Raw genomic sequence first — 21892 nt, 5'->3', positions numbered from 1 at the left:
TCTGTTTCAGAGTAGTTTTCTTTCTGTCTTCTGTCAAAGGTATTTTTACCTGCAATGAATAGTTTCATTGTAGAGGAATAGAATAGGAAGTAGAAAACACTCGTTTTGGTGGTTTGTATACACAACTGTTTGAGTTTACCTGAAAATTACTTGTAATCACTACAGTGATTAACCAGCCCACCCTTCCTTCATTTTATTTCTAGAAACATACTTGATTCTGACAACTACAGCCCTATACCAGTAACAAGTGAAGAGATGTATAAAAAGGTGGTAGGACAATTCCCATTCCAAGACATAGAGCTGGAAAAGGTGAGGAATACTGTAAAATAAAATTCTCTGTTTGATTTGGCATACTCTCAAAGCTTTCATTTTATCAGTTTCATTGAAGGCATTACCTCCAACTCAGTGCATTAGAGCTCTAGAACACCCCCAGAGAACGATTTTGGAGCTTAAAAGAACAGAAGTTCCTGTTTGAAAATCAGTATATGATTTCGGGGTTGAAGTGTTAAGGGTATTGCTGGGCATGTTCCAATTTGGTTTATACTTTGAAATACTTACTGTTATCATACTCTTAGGACATTTTCTCCCCCACACATACAGTAAAAATTACCCTGTGCTATATAATATATAATTCTATTGGTATATAATTAAACAGTGCATTGAGTCATATATGTACTGCCATAATAATGATACCAAAATAGTTCCATCATCCCCCAAATTCCCTCATGCTGCTCCTTTTTATTTTTTTATTAGATGTTTTTTTTTCTTAATGTTTATTTTTTTTGAGAGAGAGAGAGAGAGAGAGAGAGAGAAAGAGAAAGAGGGACTGAACGCCAGCTGGGTAGGAGCAGAAAGAGGGGAGACACAGAATCTGAAGCAGGCTCTGGGCTCTGAGTTGTCAGCACAGAGGCCCATGCAGGGTTCAAACCCATGGATCGTGAGATCATGACCTGAGCCAAAGTCAGACGCCTAACCAACTGAGCTACCCAGGTGTCTCGTGCTGCTCCTTTTTAAATCAGTTTCTCCCAACCCTAACCCCCAGACTTTGGCAACCAATCTGGTTGCTGTCTATCTACTTTTGCCTTTTCCAGATTGTCATATAAATGGAATCGTACAGTAGGTAACCTTTTGAGGCTGGCTTCTTTCACTCAGCGTGATGCTTTTGAGATGTGTCTAAGTTGGTATATGTAGCAATAATTCATTCCTTTTTATTGTTGGGTATTTACCACAGTTTTTTTTTTTATCCCTTCATGTGTGGAAAGACATTTGAATTATTATTTAGTTAAATTTATAGCTTATTTTTTTCGTGTCAGGAAACTTTTGGAAACACTTTCTTAAATTTGAGGTTGTTAAGTAGACACTTTGCAGTGTGGAAGAAAATTCCTTTTGCATTTTAATTAATTTCTAAGTATCTTCAGCATATGTTAGTTTGTGACTTACTTTCACTAATTCTTTGCATTTACAGCAGCCATTTCCAAAAAAGTTTCCTTTCTCTGAATTTGTGCCAAAAGTTTACAACCAAATTAAGGAATTTATCTATGCCTGCCTGAAGTTTTCAGAAGATCTTCACCTAAGGTATGTCTGAAACAGTGGAAATGCTGCAGATACTGAGACTGGGAGTCTTATGTGCAGAAATATTCTGAAAACCTTTGGATACTCTTTTCAGCTGATTATGAAAGTCGTAATATTAGCCCTTCACAGCACAGTACTGCTATATTGATAAAATCATGGTAAAAGTGAAAGTTGGAAACTTGTGAATAATGTTTTGCTTATATTACTTAGCTTATTTTCTATTTTCATTATAAATTTGCATTTCAACTTTTTTATTAGTAAGAATTTACTGGAAAATAGTATATTAATTTTTACATTCTACTTGATGAAATTTTAAGGCCACTAGGGGAGTAGCAAATAAAATCCTTTGGAAATATCCTTCTTTCCAAATATCCTCTGGACTTGTTAAAGGTATCCATATCTCCTTTAAATTATTTGACTAACATGTTCTGAGCCTATTTATGTAGCAGATACATCCTGTTTACTGAGACTGCAGAAGTAAAAGACACAGTTCTTTGCCCCCAGATATTGTCAGTATCTACTGAGGATATTAGGCATGAAAATATACGATGGCGAGTGTTGAAATATGTTTGATTTAGTTGCAGAACACCTAGAAGACTACTTAATTCATCTTAAAGAATTTGAGGGAGAATAATCATCATGATTGGCTTTCAAAGGAGTCCTCTCCCCTCAGTGAATGATACCACCATTCACCCAAGCCAGAAATCTAAGAATCATTCCAACTCCTTATTTTCTATTAATAACTTTTTATTAAAAACAAAGTTTTAAGCATTGGTCTAATTTTTGTAAACACTTTACAAATGTATTAAAATTGTCTGTAAAATTCAAAATAGTACTAATCTATGAGGTCCTAGAAAGTGTAATCCATTTTTCAGAGGAAGAAAGTGAGGCCGAGAGGTTAAATAACTTTATCAAGGTCACACAAGATTAAGTGTTTAAGCCAGGATTCAAATCTGATCAGCATCAGCCTCAACAAAACAATTACTGCAGTGTTTAGAATTCTTACACTTTGGCCTCACTGTGTTAGTATTTTACATGCATAATCTCAGATAATTGTCATAATGTTTCTTGCAGGTAAGTGTTAATTATTCCCATTTAACAAATGGCCCATTTGTAAATGAGCCTCTGGAAATCCAGTTGGTGACAAAATTATATTGGTTGGTGTTTGTTTGTTTTCAGTTCTTTTTTCTTTAAAGTTCTGTCTTCCCAGTGTGGCTGCTTTCATTCACATTGTAGTTATAATTGACTTGGGCCATTTTAATAGTCTCCTAATTGTCCTTATTTGTCTGACTTTGCTTTCCCAACCATTTACCCTTTCTCCTCATTCTATTCTGTATGTTCTCTAGAGTAATTTTTCTACAATCAAATCTTATCATTTAACTTTACATGCTCACCTTTCCAAGGATTCCTCATGGCCTACAGCATGAAGTTCAAACTCTAACCTGATGTACTTCTCTACCTGCCTGCTCCCTCACCCCTTGACCTAGTCTCCCTTGTAGCCTTCCTGGCTCATATCCCATGCTAATTTCCGTGTCAGTCCGTGCTTCAGTCCTAACAACCTATTTGGTATTTTCTGATCATAAGATGCTATTTTAGACTTGACTTTTCTCCTGACTCTATCTCTACTTAAAATCACTTTTTCCGTGTTTTTGCTCCTGTCTTCTACCGTCCTTCAAGGCTCATTATAAGCCTTTAATGAATGGAGGCTTTCTGACCACCTCCATCCCTAATGGAGTTGATCTACTGACTCCTTTGTGCTCTTTCTGTACCTTATGAATACTGTTGATCAAAGCTGCTCATAGATTTGATTGCTCTCCTTGTATCTGTGGTGTTTCTGTAGGCTCCTTTTATCTATGTGTTAGCCTGTAGGCTCCTTTGTTTATTTGCTGGTTTATTCACCTCACGTTATAGGTAGTCTGTCATTTGTCAGATTGTACTTGGTAGTGAGGACATTAAGATGCTGAAAATACAGTCCCTGTCTTCAAGGAGTGTGTAATCTGAGGAACTGAACGATTGGTGATAAGCGCTATCACGGAGAGAGAGAGCATCAACATAGGAACCAAATGTTGAGACAAATTAAGGATGTTAGAAAAGGCCTCTTGAAGGGTAGAAACATTTAATGTTTTGTTCAGCACAACATGTCCTGCACCAGCTCAGTCAATTAAGAAACAACAACAACAAAAAAGAATGAGTAGATGGAATGTATGGCATGCCAGGGAATTCTGAAAGTAAATATAATTGGAAAATAGTTTGAGTAACTTGTTTGATAATCATTCTTACTAATTAAAAAATGAAGCATGGTTTGTAGAGTTCATTTGTTCTTTTCTCTGAAAATGAGGTTGATTTCATGGAAATGAGATTATCTTTGGAAGTTATAAACCAAAAGTTGTTTACCCCTTAGGGCCCACCCTCTCTACCACTACCACCGAATGACTTAATAACTGAGAGTGATCTCTAGGGTACTGATACGTATGTTACCATGTAAAAAATATTACAAGTTCATTGCATCATGACTCTTTCTATCCTGTTTTGGAGGAAAGGTGATATGATAAAGGGATAATGTTGAGTAAATTGTTCAAAAGTCTTTTTTCTTGCTTGAATATATCAAGTTTTTGCCTGAAAACTACCTTTGTTATGTTTAACATTGACAATTAAAAATAAATATTCAGGGGTGCCTGGGTGGTGCGGTCAGTTGAGCATTCCACTCTTGATTTTGGCTCAGGTCATGATCCCTGGGTCATGGGATTGAACCCCATGTCAGGCTCAGTGCTGAGCATGGAGCCTGTTTGGGATTCTCTCTTTCTCTCCCTCTGCCCCTCTACCCCACTTGCATTCTCTCTACCTCTAAAATAATTAAAAAAAAAAATTTGATTTGGGAAGATTTTACAGGTGCCTTTATTCTTTGGTTTACAATTACCTTATTTTCTAGGCTATATTTACCTTCTAACTTGGAGTGACAGAGACCACTTTGACAATCATAGCTGTCTAATATGGGATATAAGATAACATATAGGGGCACCTGGGTGGCACAGTTGGTTAAGCATCTGACTCTTGATTTCGGCTCAGGTCATGATCTCACGGTTCATGGGATTGAGCCCTGTGTTAGGCTCTGTGCTGACAGTGCAGAGCTACTTGGGATTCTCTCTCTCTTTCTCTGACCCTCCCCCACTCATGCATGTGCATGCATGCTCTCTCTTTCTTTCTCTCTAAAAATAAATAAATAAACATTAAAAATAATATGTATAAAAACAATTAGTTCTCTTAAACACAAGACTCTTAAAATAAGAAAAACTGCTGTACTGACATTTTTATGAAGGCTTAAGGATAATTATTCTCTTAAGTCAAACTCTTTTTCTTATAAGACTTTTCCCTTTTACGTTGGACAGAGGATGCTGAATAACATGAGAAATATTGAATTATATGAATTCTGAGGACGCAAAACTCTGTTTGAAAGAAAATTCTTTTAAAAGTAAGCAAATAAATGGCCTTTCTTTGGTAAAATAATGTTCTAGCACTTGCGCTGGACTTAAAAAGTAGAATACACACACACACGCACACATACACACACACACACAGATTCTTTTAAGTTATAAAATTAGATCTATGTAAAGAATTTAGGAGATAGAGAATAGTCCAAAGAAGAAAAAATTTGAAAGACTCAAAATTTTAACACATAGTGATAACCACTCTTTATATATGGGAAATCTTTTTCTTTTAGTCGTTCTTGCATGTGAATACATGCACATGCATAGGACTTTTTTTTTTTTAAAGCAAATTACTGTGAGATACTTCTTCTGTTTACAATATAGAAAGCTGGAAAGAGTATTGCTTCCTCCTTAACAATGAACAAAACAAACAAAACAATTAAACTACAAAATGAAAACTTTTTAAAATTTTTTTTTTCAACGTTTATTTATTTTGGGGACAGAGAGAGACAGAGCATGAACGGGGGAGGGGCAGAGAGAGAGGGAGACACAGAATCGGAAACAGGCTCCAGGCTCTGAGCCATCAGCCCAGAGCCTGACGCGGGGCTCGAACTCGCGGACCGCGAGATCGCGACCTGGCTAAAGTCGGACGCCCAACCGACCGCGCCACCCAGGCGCCCCCAAAATGAAAACTTTTTTTGGAACCCATCAGACAGCTGAAGTTACAGGGTGACCAACTGCCCTGAAATCTAAGATGAGGCTGACCCCTCTAAGGAGAGTAGCATGATGCACAGATTCCCGTACCTGTGGCAGATCAAGAAAGAAAGGTGTAGATACTATACAAGTGAGAAGGAGGAAATCAATCAAAGCCTTAGGATTGCTAAAACCTTAGTTGGAACTGGCATGTTAGTAAGGAACCTCTAGTTGTGAGTCCGAGATCCAGAACATTCCCTCATATGTTCTTTTCCATGGACCTCTACTGGGTGCCCTTGAGAAAGATTGGGGGTTGAATAAGACAGCGGAAAGAACCCTCCATGATATTGCAGGTGTGTAGAAAGGGGATCAGCCACTGCTGTGAGAAAGGCATGAAGCCCCACCCCCATAGTTTGGACCCTTCACTTACACAGATCAAGAACTGCATCACTGGAGTAAGGACAGCAAACTCTGTCTCTCTGCAGGGTACAGGAAAAGACCCATTCTTTGTACAGGAAGCACTGAAGGAAAAACATCCTTTTACCCCTGGAACAAAGGCAGAAAACAGTCCTGTGCCTAGGATCATACCGATACTATTAAAGGTCTTCTAACACTGGGGGAGGGCAGAAAACTGTGGTAGACCCACTGGAGATATAAAGCAGAGTTGGCTGCCACTAAAAGGATGGCAGGGATGTTGAGCAAGCTCTGCTTCTGAGAACTGGGCACACAGGGCCTACCCAAGACTGAAGCTGGCCAGGACAACAGAGAAAGTCCATTGGTCTCCATTAATAGTTTCGCAGCAAGTAAATAACAAGTGGCTGCAATCTAGCACTGATTGATGGGCAAGAATGTAGAGAAAGATCCGTTCTATATCATAGGCACACAGGTATAACTGAGAGCTGTGGGTGGTACAGAAACTTTATGAAAAACCCTCTGGGATTCCAGCACCCACACCAGTCCCATGCAATTATTAGGAGAATTTGAAATCTGTGACACACTGAAGATAACCATGTGAACAACAAAACCCAAACCCAGCTCAACTCCTGCTTATGCAAATGGCCCAACAGGAGGAGAACATGGTCATTTCCAAGTATAAATACTGTTACCTCAGATTCTAATGTCTTACATATGAAATCCAATCTTCAATAAAAAATGTGAGACATGCAAACAAGCAATTAAATACAACTCTATTGTCAAGGGACAATGAAGTCAACAAACCAGACTCTGATGACCCAGATGATAGAACTTTTAAAGTTAGAGACTTTAAAATACCACTTACATGAATAGATAGGGACTTTTGGTAGAGAAACAGACATTTTTAGAAAGAGTCAAATGAAAATGCTTGAAATAAGAAACTGTTTTTAAGAGATGAAGACTTCCTTTGAGAGGCTCATCAGTAGACTTGCCACAGCTGAAGTAAGAAGTCAGGAACTTGAAGATAGGTCAATGAAAGTTTCCCAGACTGACACACAAAGAGAAAAAAAGGTGAAAGGAATAAAGTGCCCAAGATCTGTGGGGCAGTTACAAACAGTATAATTGAGGGGCCAAAAAGAAGATAAAGAGAACAGGGGAAAAATATTTTAAGAGAGAATAGCTAAGAGTATTCCAAAAATAATAAAAGACACCAAACCAGAGACTCCAGATTTTGAGAACCTCATTAAGATAAACAGCAAAGCAATAGCAACAAAGCAAGCAAAGAAAAATACTTAAGCACATCATTTTCAAATAAGTGAACATAAAAATTAACATAATGCCTTAAAGACATTTAGAAAAAAAAAAGATGCTATATGTAGGTGTAATGAAAAGCATTACAGGAGACTTGTCCAAAACTATGCAAGCCAGAGACAGTGGAGCCACATGCTTGAAGTAATCAGAAAATCAAATCAAGCAAGATTTCTATAGACAACAGAACTTTCAGAAATAAGTGAATTTTTTTTAGCCAAACAAAAGCTGAGATAATTAATTGCCAACAGACGTGTGTAGTCTTTCTGCAGGCATAAAATAAAAGGAAATTCTTTACATAGAAGGAGTATACAGGGTAGAAACTTATACACATGGAGAGATAAATGATGAAATAAAGGGCTTTGGGAACGGTTAAAACTAATTTTTTTTCCTTTGTTTTTAATTGCTCGGTGTTTTGTTTTTGTTTTTTTTGTTTTTTTTTTTAGGTTGTACAACATGATTTTTTTAAGGCAAAGAAGTGTGGTGATTTAATATACACATACATTAAGAAACAATACAATTACTTTTAATTAACATATTTACCACTTTACGTAGTTACCATTTTTTGTGTGTTTGCTTTGTTACTCCTTCTCTCCCCCATCTGTCTCTCTCTCCCTCCTTCCCTCCCTAGTTGTTTCTCTCTATATATGTATCTGTGTGTGTATGTGTGTGTGTGTGTGTGTGTGTGTGTGTGTGTAATATTATAAGTCCTATGGTTTATATTAATTTTGATTACTTGGTTAACATATTGTGTGTTCTCCCTCTATAATTATCATTATCATTTTCTTTTTATAATAAGTTATGTTTGTATTTTTGTTGAAATACTTTGAGACTATGTATTCTGTTAGTTGTCAGATGTTCTTCACCTTTCTCCCTCTTACAGTATCCATTCTTGCCTGGAGGCATGCCTGGGTGGCTTAGTCAGCTGGGCATCTGACTTCAGCTTAGGTCACGATCTCACTGCTCCTGAGTGCACGCCCCGCATCTGGCTCTGTGCCGACAGCTCAGAGTCTGGAACCTGCTTCCAATTCTGTGTCTCCCTCTCTCTCTGCCCCTCTGCTACTCCCACTCTGTCTCTTTCTCTCAAAAATCAATGCTAAAAAAATTTGTTTTAATAAAAAAAAAATTCTTGTCTGAATCAGTTTTTACTCTGATAATTACTGGTTTATGATTTTTCATTAATTTTGATTTTTTAATTCCTTGTATAAATATTACTTGGCATTCTATTTTAAGGGGTTCTTCCTTGCTATTGATCTTCTATCTGTCTGTCTGTCTGTCTACCTGTTTATCATCTATCATCAGCTAAAACACACGGATTCTTAATTCAATTGGTTCGTTCCTTTACTATCTTCATTCCTTTTGATGCCAGACTGTCCCAGATGTAGGGAGTGTTAACCTTTCAGACTAGCTCCTATGCCTTCTTGGTGCATTCCTGTCACATTTTGGGACATTTCCTTACTTAACCATGGTATCATTGATTTCTCCAAGGGCCCACTTCCCTTTAGTGTTGAGTGGTATCTTGAAAATAAGATCTGGGCATGTGTCTTTATTTTAAAATGTTTCATTTTGAATCAACAAATAGGTGCTTCTTGGCTCTTGATACAATCTGTGTAATTGGAGTGTACCTTAATGAATTTAGTGATGTGGTTGAATTTAAGCCTGCATGCTGGCTATTGTTTTTCTGTTTGTCTCCTTCATTTTTTGCTCATCTTTTCATGTTTTCCTTCCTTCTTCTTGACCGAATTTTTTTAGTATTGTGATTTATTTCCCTACTGGCTTTACTTGAGTATAGCTTTTCCCCCCCAATTGTTTGTTTGTGTGGTTGCTGTGGGGCTACAGTGTACATTGTTGATGTATCACAGTTTACCCTGAATAATATATCATTTTGTATGTAATTTAAGAATCTTACCACAGCATAAAATAGTTTATTTTCTCTTTTTTTTTTTGATGTTGTTGCCACATAGTTCACTTATACACCTGTTTTAACCCTAAAATAGTTTATTGTGTGTTTGAACATTTAATAATATTTTAAAGTTCAAGAAACAAAATTGTATTATTTTTACCCACTATGTAGTTACCATTTTCAGGCCTTCTCATTCTTTTCTACATATCGAGGTTACCCTTTGGCATCATCTTCCTTCAGCATGAAAAATTTTCTTTCAGCATTTCCTTAGGGTATATCTGCTGGTGTGGCATTTTCTTGGCTTTTAAAAATATTTCTAAAATACTTTAAAATAGTTTTAAAATTATTCTAAAAGTATTTTTATCACCTGTGTTTTCAAAATATATTTTCTAAGACATGGACTTCTAGGTTGATAGTCTAAAGATGTCATACCACTGTCTGCCTCCATTGTTTGCTGAAGAGAAATAAGCCATTATTATTCTTGTTCCTCTGAATGTATTGTCTTCTTTCCATGGTTGTTTTTAAGATTTTCTTTTTATCTTTGGACTTTACAATTTGATCTAATATTCTTTTTTTTAAACCTTATTCATTATTATTTCTGAGAGGGAGAGACAGAGTCTAAGCGGGGGAGGGACACAGAGAGAGGGAGACAGAATCTGAAACAGACTTTAGGCTCTGAGCTGTCAGCACAGAGCCCGACGCGGGGGCCGAACTCACCAACTGTGAGAGCATGACATGAGCCAAAGTTGGACGCTTAACTGACTCAATCACCCAGGCACCCCATGACTCTGATGTTGTTAAATGTGTGTGTTAATTTTGTGTGGGAGGTACTAAAGCTCTTGGATATGTGGGTTGAAATATTTTGTCATGTTTGGAGATGATTTTGCCAGTATGTCTTTCAATATGCCTCCTTTCTCATTCTTTTTCTTCTTCTGCAACTCCTAGTTGCTTGATAGATCATTCAGATTTCTTGAGTGAGCTGAATGTGAGTCTCAGTTTTAATTAGCTTCAAATTACTTCTGATTTCAAATGATACTGCAGAATCTCTTTGTCCAGAAGACCAACTCTAAAATTCCAGAACTTTTATCCAGGAGCTTATCTCCGATCTTAACAGGATTTGAGCTGGGCTGGTTTCATCATTAGTTTCTTTTTCTTTTTGGATTGAGCTTCTGTAGCCCCGAAAACAAAACCCCTTGCAGAATTTGCAAGATCTGTCTCTGTTTTCTAGCATTGTCTTCACCATTTCTTTCTTTCTTTCTTTCTTTCTTTCTTTCTTTCTTTCTTTCTTTCTTTCTTCTTTCTTTTTATAACTGCTTATTTATTTTTGGGGGGAGGGGTGGAGATTGAGTGCAGGAGGGGCGGAGACAGAGAAGGAGAGAGAGAATCCCAAGCAGGATCCATGCTCAGTGTGAAGCCGATAGGGGCCTGGATCTCACAATTATGAGATAATGACCTGAGCCCAAATCAAGAGTGGGATGCTTAACTGACTAAGCTGCCCAGTTGCCCTGCCCTCACCTTTGTGTGTGTGTGTGTGTGTGTGTGTGTGTGTGTGTGTGTGTGTTTTAATTTATTTTGAGAGAGAGAGAGAGCACACATGTGCACAAGCAGGGGAGGGGCAGAGAGAAGTGGGGGAGAGAGAGAATCCCAAGCAGGCCCCTCACCATCAGTGCGGAGCCTTACATGGGGACCAAACCCATGAACTGTGAGACCATTACCTGAGCTGAAATCAAGAGTCAGAAGCGCAACTGACCAAGCCACTCAGGCACCCCCCTCACCATTTCTTATGGAGCAGAATTCTTGTAGGGGAGAATTATTGCATCAATTCATTTATTTTTGTTTCGGGGTTCTCCAGGGTTCCAAACTGTCATAGCAGCCCATACTGTTAATGGTTTGGCTAATTTCTCTCCATCTCACCAAAGCCTTTCAGCCTCTGACTGTTTCAGTCTTGTATCCATCTGTACCCAGAGTAGTAAACAGCCTCAGGTATGAAAGTGACTGCTACCCTTTGGTCACCTTTCAAAGGCTTGTCATGGTGCGCAATTCAGGTATACATTTATGTATGTGTGCTAATTATACTTTGTGGACATTGAAGGAAAATATAGCTTTTATTTATTTATTTATTTATTTATTTTTATTTTTAATTTTTTTTTTAATTTTTTTTTTCAACGTTTATTTATTTTTGGGACAGAGAGAGACAGAGCATGAACGGGGGAGGGGCAGAGAGAGAGGGAGACACAGAATCGGAAACAGGCTCCAGGCTCTGAGCCATCAGCCCAGAGCCCGACGCGGGGCTCGAACTCACGGACCGCGAGATCATGACCTGGCTGAAGTCGGACGCTTAACTGACTGCGCCACCCAGGTGCCCCGAAAATATAGCTTTTAGATTAGACCTGACTTTTTTGTTGTGATGAAGATAGCGGTGGTCTTTCTTAATCTTCTATATCACATCCGAATGTGGAACTTCTGCTAGATCTTCTTTTTTTTTGTAATGTTTATTTATCAGAGAGAAAGAGAGAGAGAGAGAGAGAGAGAGAGAGAGAGAGAGAAAACACAAGTGGGGGAGGGGCAGAGAGAGAGGGAGATACAGAATCTGAAGCATGCTTCAGGCTCTAAGCTGTCAGTGCAGAGTCCAACGCAAGGCTTGAACTCACTAACTATGAGATCATGACCTGAGCGGAAGTCAGGTGCTGATCTGACTGAGCCACCCAGGCGCCCCAGTCTTCTTAAACCATAACAGAGATATGTAATAAGTACAGGATATCATGAGAGTGATTAATATCAGGGGAACCAGATTCTTTAGATACCTGTGTTAATAATTTTTATAGCAACCTATACTTATTTGTAGCTCATATTACAATTGACCTGGTATAATTATTAGTTTAATATATGAAAGCAGGAACCATGACTATTTTGTTCATTCACCATTTTGATCTCATTATTCTACCCACATAATGCCCAGCACCTCATATATTTGTGGAATGAAGTATTTCAGTTCAGTAATAATTTTGGAAAGGTTAGCAGTGGGCAGAGAGTATTGGTCAATTAAATGTATCCTTACATGGACGTTGTGAAAATATTTTGATGTATCATTTCTTCCTGATTATGTCCTTGCATTCTGTAGTCATATTTAGTTTTGATATTTTTCTGTTTTCCACATAGCCTGATAATATACCTTGCCTATATATTTAGAATTGTAAGATTTTTAATCTGACTATACTAAGCCTCTGATTTTCTTCTCTAGAAAGAGAAATGGATGAGATTAAATTTGTGACCATCATCCACAAGCAATAAATTTACAAAGAACTCACAAATCTCTATTTACAGTTATTTCTTGATGTTTGTAAACTAGAATTTCTATAACATTAACCTTATCATTGAAGAAATATTTGTCTTAAAAGCATATCTTTTATAGAAAGCCATCTTGGGTTATACTTTCAGGGGCTCATGGAGGATGTATAGGTCTAGAATTTAGTTTATTGGTTACAGGGCTGTTTTTCTTTTTCAAACTTGGCATATAAATATAGATAGCTATTGAATCATTTTCTTTATGTTTAGTTTCCTTTACTGTATAGAAAATGCCATTATTGGGGTGCCTGGTGGCTCAATTGTTAGAGCATGCAACTCTTGATTTCGGGGTGGTGAGTTTACCTGAAAAAAAAATGATTACACAATAAGGGTTTAATAATGTTCACTGGATTAAAAATGAGGGAATAAATTCAAAAAGGAAAATGTCTTTATTCGTCATTTTTGGGATAGTAAGGATTACAAGACATTTATGCATTATCAAACTACCAGCCTAAAACACTTATTTTGGAATCAGAGCTAAACAGACATTCTATGAAAGAAGACAATACAGAGGTAACTTTTCTTAGGGGTCGTTACCAGCAGTTAGCTGTACACAATTAGCGGTAGGAAGCCGACAGAGAGACCAGGTTGGAAAATTATTAATATTAACAATCTGTGAAGGAACTTGGAAGTATGGGAGAAATAATGGTTTCAGGATGAGGAATCATGCTGGGTAACTGTTTATGTGCTCTGAGAGACAGTTTATCATAGTGTTTAAATGCTATGGGCTTTAGCGCTGGATGGCCTTGTTCAAAGCCTTTTTTTGCTGTTTACTTAATGTATGACCTTGAAGAAGTTACTTAACTTCTCTGCGCCTTCATTTCCTCATCTGTAAAGTAGAAATAATAATAAAAGTACTTTGTATCATTGGTGTGAAGTTTAAATGAATTTTATTTATTTTATATGTTTATTTATTTATTTTTGAGAGAGAGAGGGAGAGAACATGAATGGGGGAGGGGCAGAGAGAGAGAATCTCAAGCAGACTCCATGCTGTCAACACAAAGCCCGACGAGGAGCTCAGTCTCATGAACTGTGAGATCATGACCCGAGCTGAAATCAAGGGTCGGATGCTTAACCGACTGTGCCACCCAGGACCACTAAATGAATTTTAGTATATTAAAGTACTTAGAATAATTTCTGGCACAAAATAAATGTTATTCGCTGCTGCCATTATCATTAACATCATCAGAAGTACCACTGGTGGTGCCTTGTTTGTTTCAAGAGTAATCCTGCTCCCTGGTATGACTCACTCTTGATAATTCTTTTTCAGCTCAACCGAAGTCGATGACATGATTCGTAAATCTACAAACCTGTTGCTAACCAGGACTCTGAGCAACTCTCTGCAGAATGTCATTAAAAGGAAGAATATTGGACTTACTGAGGTAAAGCTGCTCTTAATGGAGGCAGCCAAGGCAATATGTGAACAGATGCCCTAAGCTCTGGGGCCTGTTTGTAAGTTAATTATAACTTTCTATATGGTCCGTCATGTTCTTACTGATGGATTCCTAATGGTGAAAGTGCAAAACAAATCATTTGTTTTTTTCTTTTGTCCTCTTGGAGACATTTATTACATTTTGAAAAGTCACTTTCTCTCTCTCTCTCTCTCTCTCTCTCTCTCATTATTTTCAGTACCTAACTGGTTTTCCTTTCTGAGGTTGTTGGGATACATTTGTATTATTTGCCATCAATTATATAAAAACAAAATTGTTGGTTGGAGAATATAGTCAACATCAGGTTCCTATCCAAACGAATGACAGTTCAAATACAACATACAATATGAAACCACATGTGTGTGCGTAAATCATGGATGCCAAGGATATTGGCACTTGTAGTCCTTGGTTTGTGTTAGACTCAGCTTTTGGTTTTGAGATACCTCTTGTATGTGAATGGTGAATTACTCTTTATCAGCATGTGAGTCTGGGGATCTGGGATTGAGGAAATGTGGGAGAAAGGCGATCGTCACATTTCTGTGGAAGCTTACAGAATCTCACAAAGCAAGAAGGGATATTACACACGTGTTGCGAACAGTATCTTGGCAAACTGAAGATTTGGCACGTTGGCGTGGAGTCCTAAAATTTAGAAAGATGTGAAGTTTCCTTTCTCTTGGAAACCCAGGATTGCATGGGAGAGTCGACCTGCCATTTTATGGAAATTATATTGCCAAAAGTGAGAGCTTGGAGGAATTTTTTTTCACAGGGAAAGGGAAAGGCTGTTGGCCATATGTTTTACTTGTAGAGGTGGTGTAGTTTGGAAGTCCGTTGCTCTAGGAAAAATTGACGTTTTCAGATATACACTGTCAGAGATCATGGTGAAATTCAGCAAATGGTTAATGAATCTGACTCATAGGTAAAGACAGCTGGAAGCCAGGTGAACATCTCCTTCTGATTTTGGAGTGCTAGCTTCTTTCCCTGGGTGAAGATTTTAAACTATTATAATGTGGAACTTTGGCAGTGTTTGAGTTCCGTGTATAACAAACTTTTTTTATGATTGAAAGTTACATTTGACATTATTTAGGACAGTTCCCTCATTTTGCAGAGCTTCCTTTCTGTTGCTGGGTATAGAAATCTTAGGTATTATCTTTATGTCTGAGAATAGGTTAAGTTCTTTTCATCGTCAGGAAGGCTGAGCAAAAGAAAAGTGGAATGAAGTGGAGTGAAAAGTAGGAAGTCCTCCTCCTTCTGTTACAGTGCACTGTTCTCCTTATGTGGATCCCAGGTAGGACAGGAAGTCTGTTATTTAGTTTTTGAACTATCTCTGTATTATAACTTTTGATACAGGTTTTCTTATGCCATTCAACAGTCTCTTAAAACATTTTAAAGAGGTAGCTTAGAAGGAACATGGTGTGATAGAAACAGCTTTGGCCTCAGAAGTCTCTTGAGTTTAGTTGTGACTTTGCATGTCATTGATTTACTGTGACATCTTAAGAGAAAGACCTAACTTCTCAGTTCTTCAGTTTTCCTGACACCATTGTCCTTTGCAAGGGCCCTGCACATATCAGGTCAGGACAGGAGAAGCGGTAGAAGCTTATCAAAAGAACTATATTTTAGTTCTTGGCACTATTTCAGTGAATGCTAAATATTATTCCTAAGTCATTGGATCTTTCTAGGTAATAATGTACTTTCAGTATCAATATCCTTGCATATGAATGAAGGAACATCTACACACATTTATTTATTTTGGCTTTTATGGTGGTTTGTACACATACAGACAAATACATACCCAGTGATTTTTATCGCCAACCAGTAAATCTTAGAATAATTATATTGCTCACCTTTGGAAAGACATTATATCCTCCTTTACAGGTAACTAGCGTCAGTTCACATCTGCACGCATCATCATACTAGGTAACATTTGTCGAACAGTTTGTATTCTTCATAGTCTATTCACAAATACCATCTCATTTAGTACAATGACATTTGAAGCTGGCTACGCATGTGTTATTATTCCTATTTTATAGAAAGCGTAATTAAAGTTCGGCGAGATTGCCTGAGGTCATATAGTTAACAAAATGATAGAAACGAGACCTAAGTCTGGGTTGTTTTTTTCCCAAACTTAATTCACTTTTACTATAATGTACTGATTTCCATATTGATTTAATTATTTCATCATAACAAAGGGGCTTTTACAAGAAGTCCATAGTACTGTGGAAATTGTTCTAGGTAGAGATGATTTTGTGTCAGCGAGCACATATCCATTCAAGCAGTAGAAGTATTATAAAACCACAAAACTAATTGAACCCTATTTCAGGTTGGCAGACAGTTCCTTCACGTCTTAAGAGTTCCTGTAAGCTAATGTCTGTCTGCCTGTCTTGTTCGAATTTATGTTACCGCATTTCTTCTTTTTTCTGTCTATATGCTCTATCCTTCTATCTTTTCCTCTTCATACACTGGTTTTCTTGCTTTTGTCCTTGCTTCTTGGCTTCCCCACGTTGACTCCGCTCGACATTACCTTTTAGTTCTCGCTTACTGTAACTTGAATGCTTCGCACTCTCAGACCTTACCTGACTGTCCCTGTTCAGTCAGCAGGTCTAGCTGGTTTCCTCAGGTTGCTTTTTCCAGGTCTGTGGGAAGAAAGTCAGCAGAGCAGTGGTTAAGAGTGTGTGTCCTTAAGCAGACTGCCTGGGTTCCAATTCTGCCTAGGTTCTCTTCCCTTAATAAATGTGTTCTTGGGAGCGTGTAGTTCATAGGGTTGTTGTGGGGATTGAATGAACATAGGAAGTACTTAGAACAGTACCCAGTATGTAGTAAATACTCCATGTATGTTACCTGGTGTTGTTGAAAAAGAGGTCTGGGTAGGTAAGCAGTGACTGTCAAGTTTAGTACGGGGTGAAGTTTTTACAACCAAGAAAAGTTAGAAGATTACAACAAATGTCCTGTTAAGATAAATAACTTGCTTGTTGACTTTATAATATTTATTGCATACCTACTGTGTTTAACAGGCACTGATCTAGGCTGTTTGGATAAATAAGTGAACAACAACAAGAATAACAACAACAGAGATCCTTGCCTACATTCTAGTGGCAGAAAACATGATAAATAACAGCAAAATAAATAGTAAATCCTCTAGTATGATAGAAGGAAGTGAATTTGATGAAGACAAAGGAAGGAACCCATGTTAAGGAAATCAGGAGTCTGGTGGAGGTTCAAAGTTGGTCTTATTAAAAAGAGTAGCATCTTCTCAACATCACTCCTCATCAGGGAAATACAAATCAAAACCACACTCAGGTATCACCTCATGCCAGTCAGAGTGGCCAAAATGAACAAATCAGGAGACTATAGATGCTGGCGAGGATGTGGAGAAACAGGAACCCTCTTGCACTGTTGGTGGGAGTGCAAACTGGTGCAGCCGCTCTGGAAAACAGTGTGGAGGTTCCTCAAAAAATTAAAAATAGACCTACCCTATGACCCAGCAGTAGCACTGCTGGGAATTTACCCAAGGGATACAGGAGTACTGATGCATAGGGGCACTTGTACCCCAATGTTCATAGCAGCACTCTCAACAATAGCCAAATTATGGAAAGAGCCTAAATGTCCATCAACTGATGAATGGATAAAGAAATTGTGGTTTATATACCCAATGGAGTACTACGTGGCAATGAGAAAGAATGAAATATGGCCCTTTGTAGCAACGTGGATGGAACTGGAGAGTGTGATGCTAAGTGAAATAAGCCATACAGAGAAAGACAGATACCATATGTTTTCACTCTTATGTGGATCCTGAGAAACTTAACAGAAACCCATGGGGGAGGGGAAGGAAAAAAAAAAAAAAAGAGGTTAGAGTGGGAGAGAGCCAAAGCATAAGAGACTCTTAAAAACTGAGAACAAACTGAGGGTTGATGGGGGGGTGGGAGGGAGGGGAGGGTAGGTGATGGGCATTAAAGAGGGCATCTTTTGGGATGAGCAGTGGGTGTTGTATGGAAACCAATTTGACAATAAATTTCATATATTAAAAAAAAAGAGTAGCATCTTGATGTTGAGTTATTGTTTTAAGGGCAAAGAGCATATCTTGGCAGAGGTTAGAGCAAAGGTCTAAAGATATTTAAGTTCCTGGTTAGTTCAGGGAACAATAAGGAAGCTGGGAAGGCTAGAGTGGAGTGAGAAAGGGGAAGAGAAGCAGGAGATTAGATTACAAAAGTGCCAGGGGGTTGTGGTAGGGCCACTGTAAAGTGTTTGGTTTTTATTTTGAGTGAAGAGGGAAGTCATCATTGCAGGAATTTGATTAGTGGTACTATGTGCCATATTTCAAAGGAATCACATTGTTGTATTGGGTATCCCCAATACTGCAGGGTGTAAACAGGGAGACTGGTTAGGAAGCTAGGACAGTAATGCAGCGAGATTTGATGGCCACATGGGTGGCAGCCATGGAGGCAGTAACAGGTGACCAGATTTGGAGTTTAGAGTCAGCATGCTTTCCTGATGATTGGATCTGAAGGGAGAGAGAAAGCGAGGAAGGAGTTGAAGATAAGTCCATGATGTTTTGATTTGAGCAGATAGAAGGTTGTATATACCATGCACTATGATGGCAAAAACTTTAGGTAGAGCTGGTGTTGGGGTAGAGGATATTGGGAATTTGGTTTTGGAGAAATTTAATATGTAGTGTTTATTACATATACAGTTTGTGATATTGAATAAGCGGTTGTATATATGAGTTTGGCATTTGAAAAAGAGGTTTGACCTGGAGATGAAAAATTGGGAGAATATAGATAATGTTTGTAACCACTTGATTGGATAAATTACTAAAGGAATTTGTAAAGATGGAGAAGAGAAGATGAAGGACTGAACCCTTGGGCACTCCATTATTAAGGAGTCAGGAGAAAGAGAAACGCACAGAGGAGAGTGAGAAGGAGTCACTAGAGAATTAGAGGGAAAACAAAACAAAACAAGAACAGTAACAGGAGTATGGTGTCTTGGAAGCCAAATGAAAAAAGTGTATCAAGAAGGAGGGAGTGGTCAGTTATGACAAATACTGATAATAGATCAGGGTAGATGCAAATTAAGAATTACTATGGGACTTAGCAACTTGGAGTATGTCGGTGACCTCAATAAGATCATTTTTAATAGAATGATGATAGAAGGCTCCTGATGGAGCAGGTTGAAAAGAGAATGGGTCCTGTGCAGAAGAGTTTCAAATAACGTATATAGATATTACCCCTTCGAGAAGGTGAGACTTAGCTCCCACCCCTTGCATGTAGGTTGTACTTAAGACTTCATGTAAAAAGTAGGGTATGGAAGGAGAGAAAACGTTACTTTACAGTGAAGGAACCTGGCAGATACTACCTCAGTCAGGTGATCAAGGTTAAAATCATCATTGATAAGTGATATTGATAGCATGTACCTTTGATAGGATGTGATGAGAAGGCACTTGTGATCTTTCTTCCAAAACCCATGACCCCAGTCTAACTGTGAAAAAAAGATTAAACAAACCCAAACTGAAGGACATTCTACAAAATACCTGACCAGTACTTCTCAAAACTTGTAGGGTCGTCAAAAACAAGTAAAGTCTTAAGAAACTGTCACAGACCAGAAGAGGCTAAGGAGATATGACAGCTAAATGTAATGTGGTATCTTAGACGAGATCCTGAAAAAGATAAAACATTAGGGAGAAACTAGTGAAATCTGAATAAAGCGTGTTGCTCAGTTAACAGTAATATACCAATGTTGGTTGCTTAGTTGTGGCATATATACCATAGTAATGGAAGATGTTAACAATAGGAAGAACTGGGTGTGGCACACTTGGGAACTTTTTGAAACTATTTTGTAAATATAAAACCATTTTAAAATAAGGTGTTGACTTGAATTACACAATTTAATGTATGAGAAGAGTGAGAATGACAAGAGTGACTTTGGAGACAGCAAGGAGAAGACAACTCTTTCAGGGAATTTTATTAGAAAGGTAAGCCAATGAGGTGGTAATTGGCAGGGGAAGTGAATTAAGCAAAAGGTTTTTTTTTTTTTTTTTTTTAATTTTTTTTAAATTTTTTTTTTTTCAAAAAGGTTTTTTTTTTTAATGTTTATTTATTTTTGAGACAGAAAGAGAGAGCACGAGTGGGCGAAGGGCAGAGAGAGAGGGAGACACAGAATCGAAAGCAGGCTCCAGGCTCCAAGCTCTCAGCACAGACCCCGATGCAGGGCTTGAACCCACAAACTGTGAGATCATGACCTGAGCTGGAGTCGGACGCTTAACTGACTGAGCCACCCAGGCGCCCCTTGTTTTGTTTTTTAACAGGAGATGTAATAGCCTGTTATTTCTGATGAGAATGTTGCAATGGAAAGCAGAAAGTTGACGATGTAGGAGAAAGGGGGAATCTTTGGAGTAATGCCCTCGAGTAGGAGAGAGGATGTAGGCTGCAATGCACAAGCAGAGGGATTGGCTTTAGATGGTGTAAAGTTCATCTCTGGTAACAGATGAGACTCAGTGTATGTGGACGCAGATGGTGGTGGCTGGGCATATTTTGTGGTGGAATACTCCAAATGCTCTGTTTTCTCAGTGAAAGATAGATCTTCAGCTGAAAGTAGAGATCCAGAGCAAATGTTGGGGTTGAAGCAGAGAGAAAGTACATCAGGGGGTATGGAAAAGAGATTGGTTGGTGCTGGATAATGTGGTTATTTTGTAGCATTAAGTGCCCACTCTGGCTAATGGATAGGAATTAAAGTGAGACTAGTCAGAATGGTTGTAGATTTTCTTAAGCCATATTTAACGGGAGATATGTTAAGTAAGTCCATATCAATAATAGCTTTCACGAATTTGGTATATATTACATTCAGTACTTTATCATTTATATAATATTTATATGTGATAATTTGTAATATATTGATTATTTCTTTGGTATGACATTGATGCTGTTATCTCAATTTTAAGATGATGAGAGATCTTAACTTTGCCTAAGGCCACACAACCAGTAAGTAGTTTGGAAATAACATTTAAGACAAGTTTTGAAATACAAAATTTTCTTTTAGAAATAAGATTTGAAATAACGTTTAAAATAAGATTTCCTTTGTTCTGAACCTTTACTCTTGCACTACATTAATTTAAAAACATCAGTACCATGGAGAGGAAGGAAATAAACCACCAGTTAATATTAATCTCAGAATATCAGAGAATTAGTTACATTTGAAAGAAAATTTTGAGATGAATCAAAACACATCTTACTTCTTTATGAAGAATGAGTTGATAGAAAGGTTTAATGTATAAATTGGATTAAATTGTATTTATTATAGATAATAGAAATAATATAACTTCACTTTATTTAAGTCTCCACTCAAATGTCATTTCCTTAAGGAGCCCTTCCTCGACCACCTATCTGAGCCCTACCATCAGCGTGCTTATTACTACTTGATATTATGCTGTATGTTTTTATGAGTTTGTGGTTACTCTCATCTCCACAAGGCCAGGGGCCTTGTCTGTCGTGTGTGTAATTATGTACAGCTGTATTCTCATTCCTTGGCACAGAGGAGTTCTTAATTGATGAAGAGAAGAAAGAAAAAAGAAAGATAGGTGGGTTCCTACGGTTAAGTTAAAGAAATTAAGATTTCCTATTGGTGATACCACATTGAATATTTATATATATATTTAAATTATATTTATAACAGTGCCCCAGGAGACCCAAATAAATGACCAATGCTTTGCATTCCACCTTTTATTTATTTATTTATTTATTTATTTACTTTTTTAACATTTATTTATTATTGAGAGACAGAGAGAGACAGAGCATGAGCATGGGAGGGGCAGAGAG

The 21892-nt window shown here is 37.7% G+C and overlaps 1 protein-coding gene across 1 annotated transcript in view; it reads left to right on the top strand.

The window, feature by feature from the left end:
• The window catches only part of EXOC6B (exocyst complex component 6B), a 612716-nt gene that overhangs the window by 321003 nt on the left and 269821 nt on the right, over positions 1-21892 (top strand). Inside the window, exons 14-16 of the mRNA XM_047067750.1 lie at positions 204-309; positions 1466-1575; positions 13931-14042. Of these exons, the coding sequence (XP_046923706.1) occupies positions 204-309; positions 1466-1575; positions 13931-14042 (328 nt within the window). The remainder of the gene's footprint in view (positions 1-203; positions 310-1465; positions 1576-13930; positions 14043-21892) is intronic.

The sequence above is a fragment of the Lynx rufus genome, unplaced genomic scaffold, assembly GCF_022079265.1.
Source record: "Lynx rufus isolate CCGP_SWC_20201006 ecotype Redwood Valley unplaced genomic scaffold, mLynRuf1.p SCAF_8, whole genome shotgun sequence".
Classification (NCBI taxonomy): domain Eukaryota; kingdom Metazoa; phylum Chordata; class Mammalia; order Carnivora; family Felidae; genus Lynx; species Lynx rufus.
This window is presented reverse-complemented; position numbering and strand designations above follow the sequence as displayed.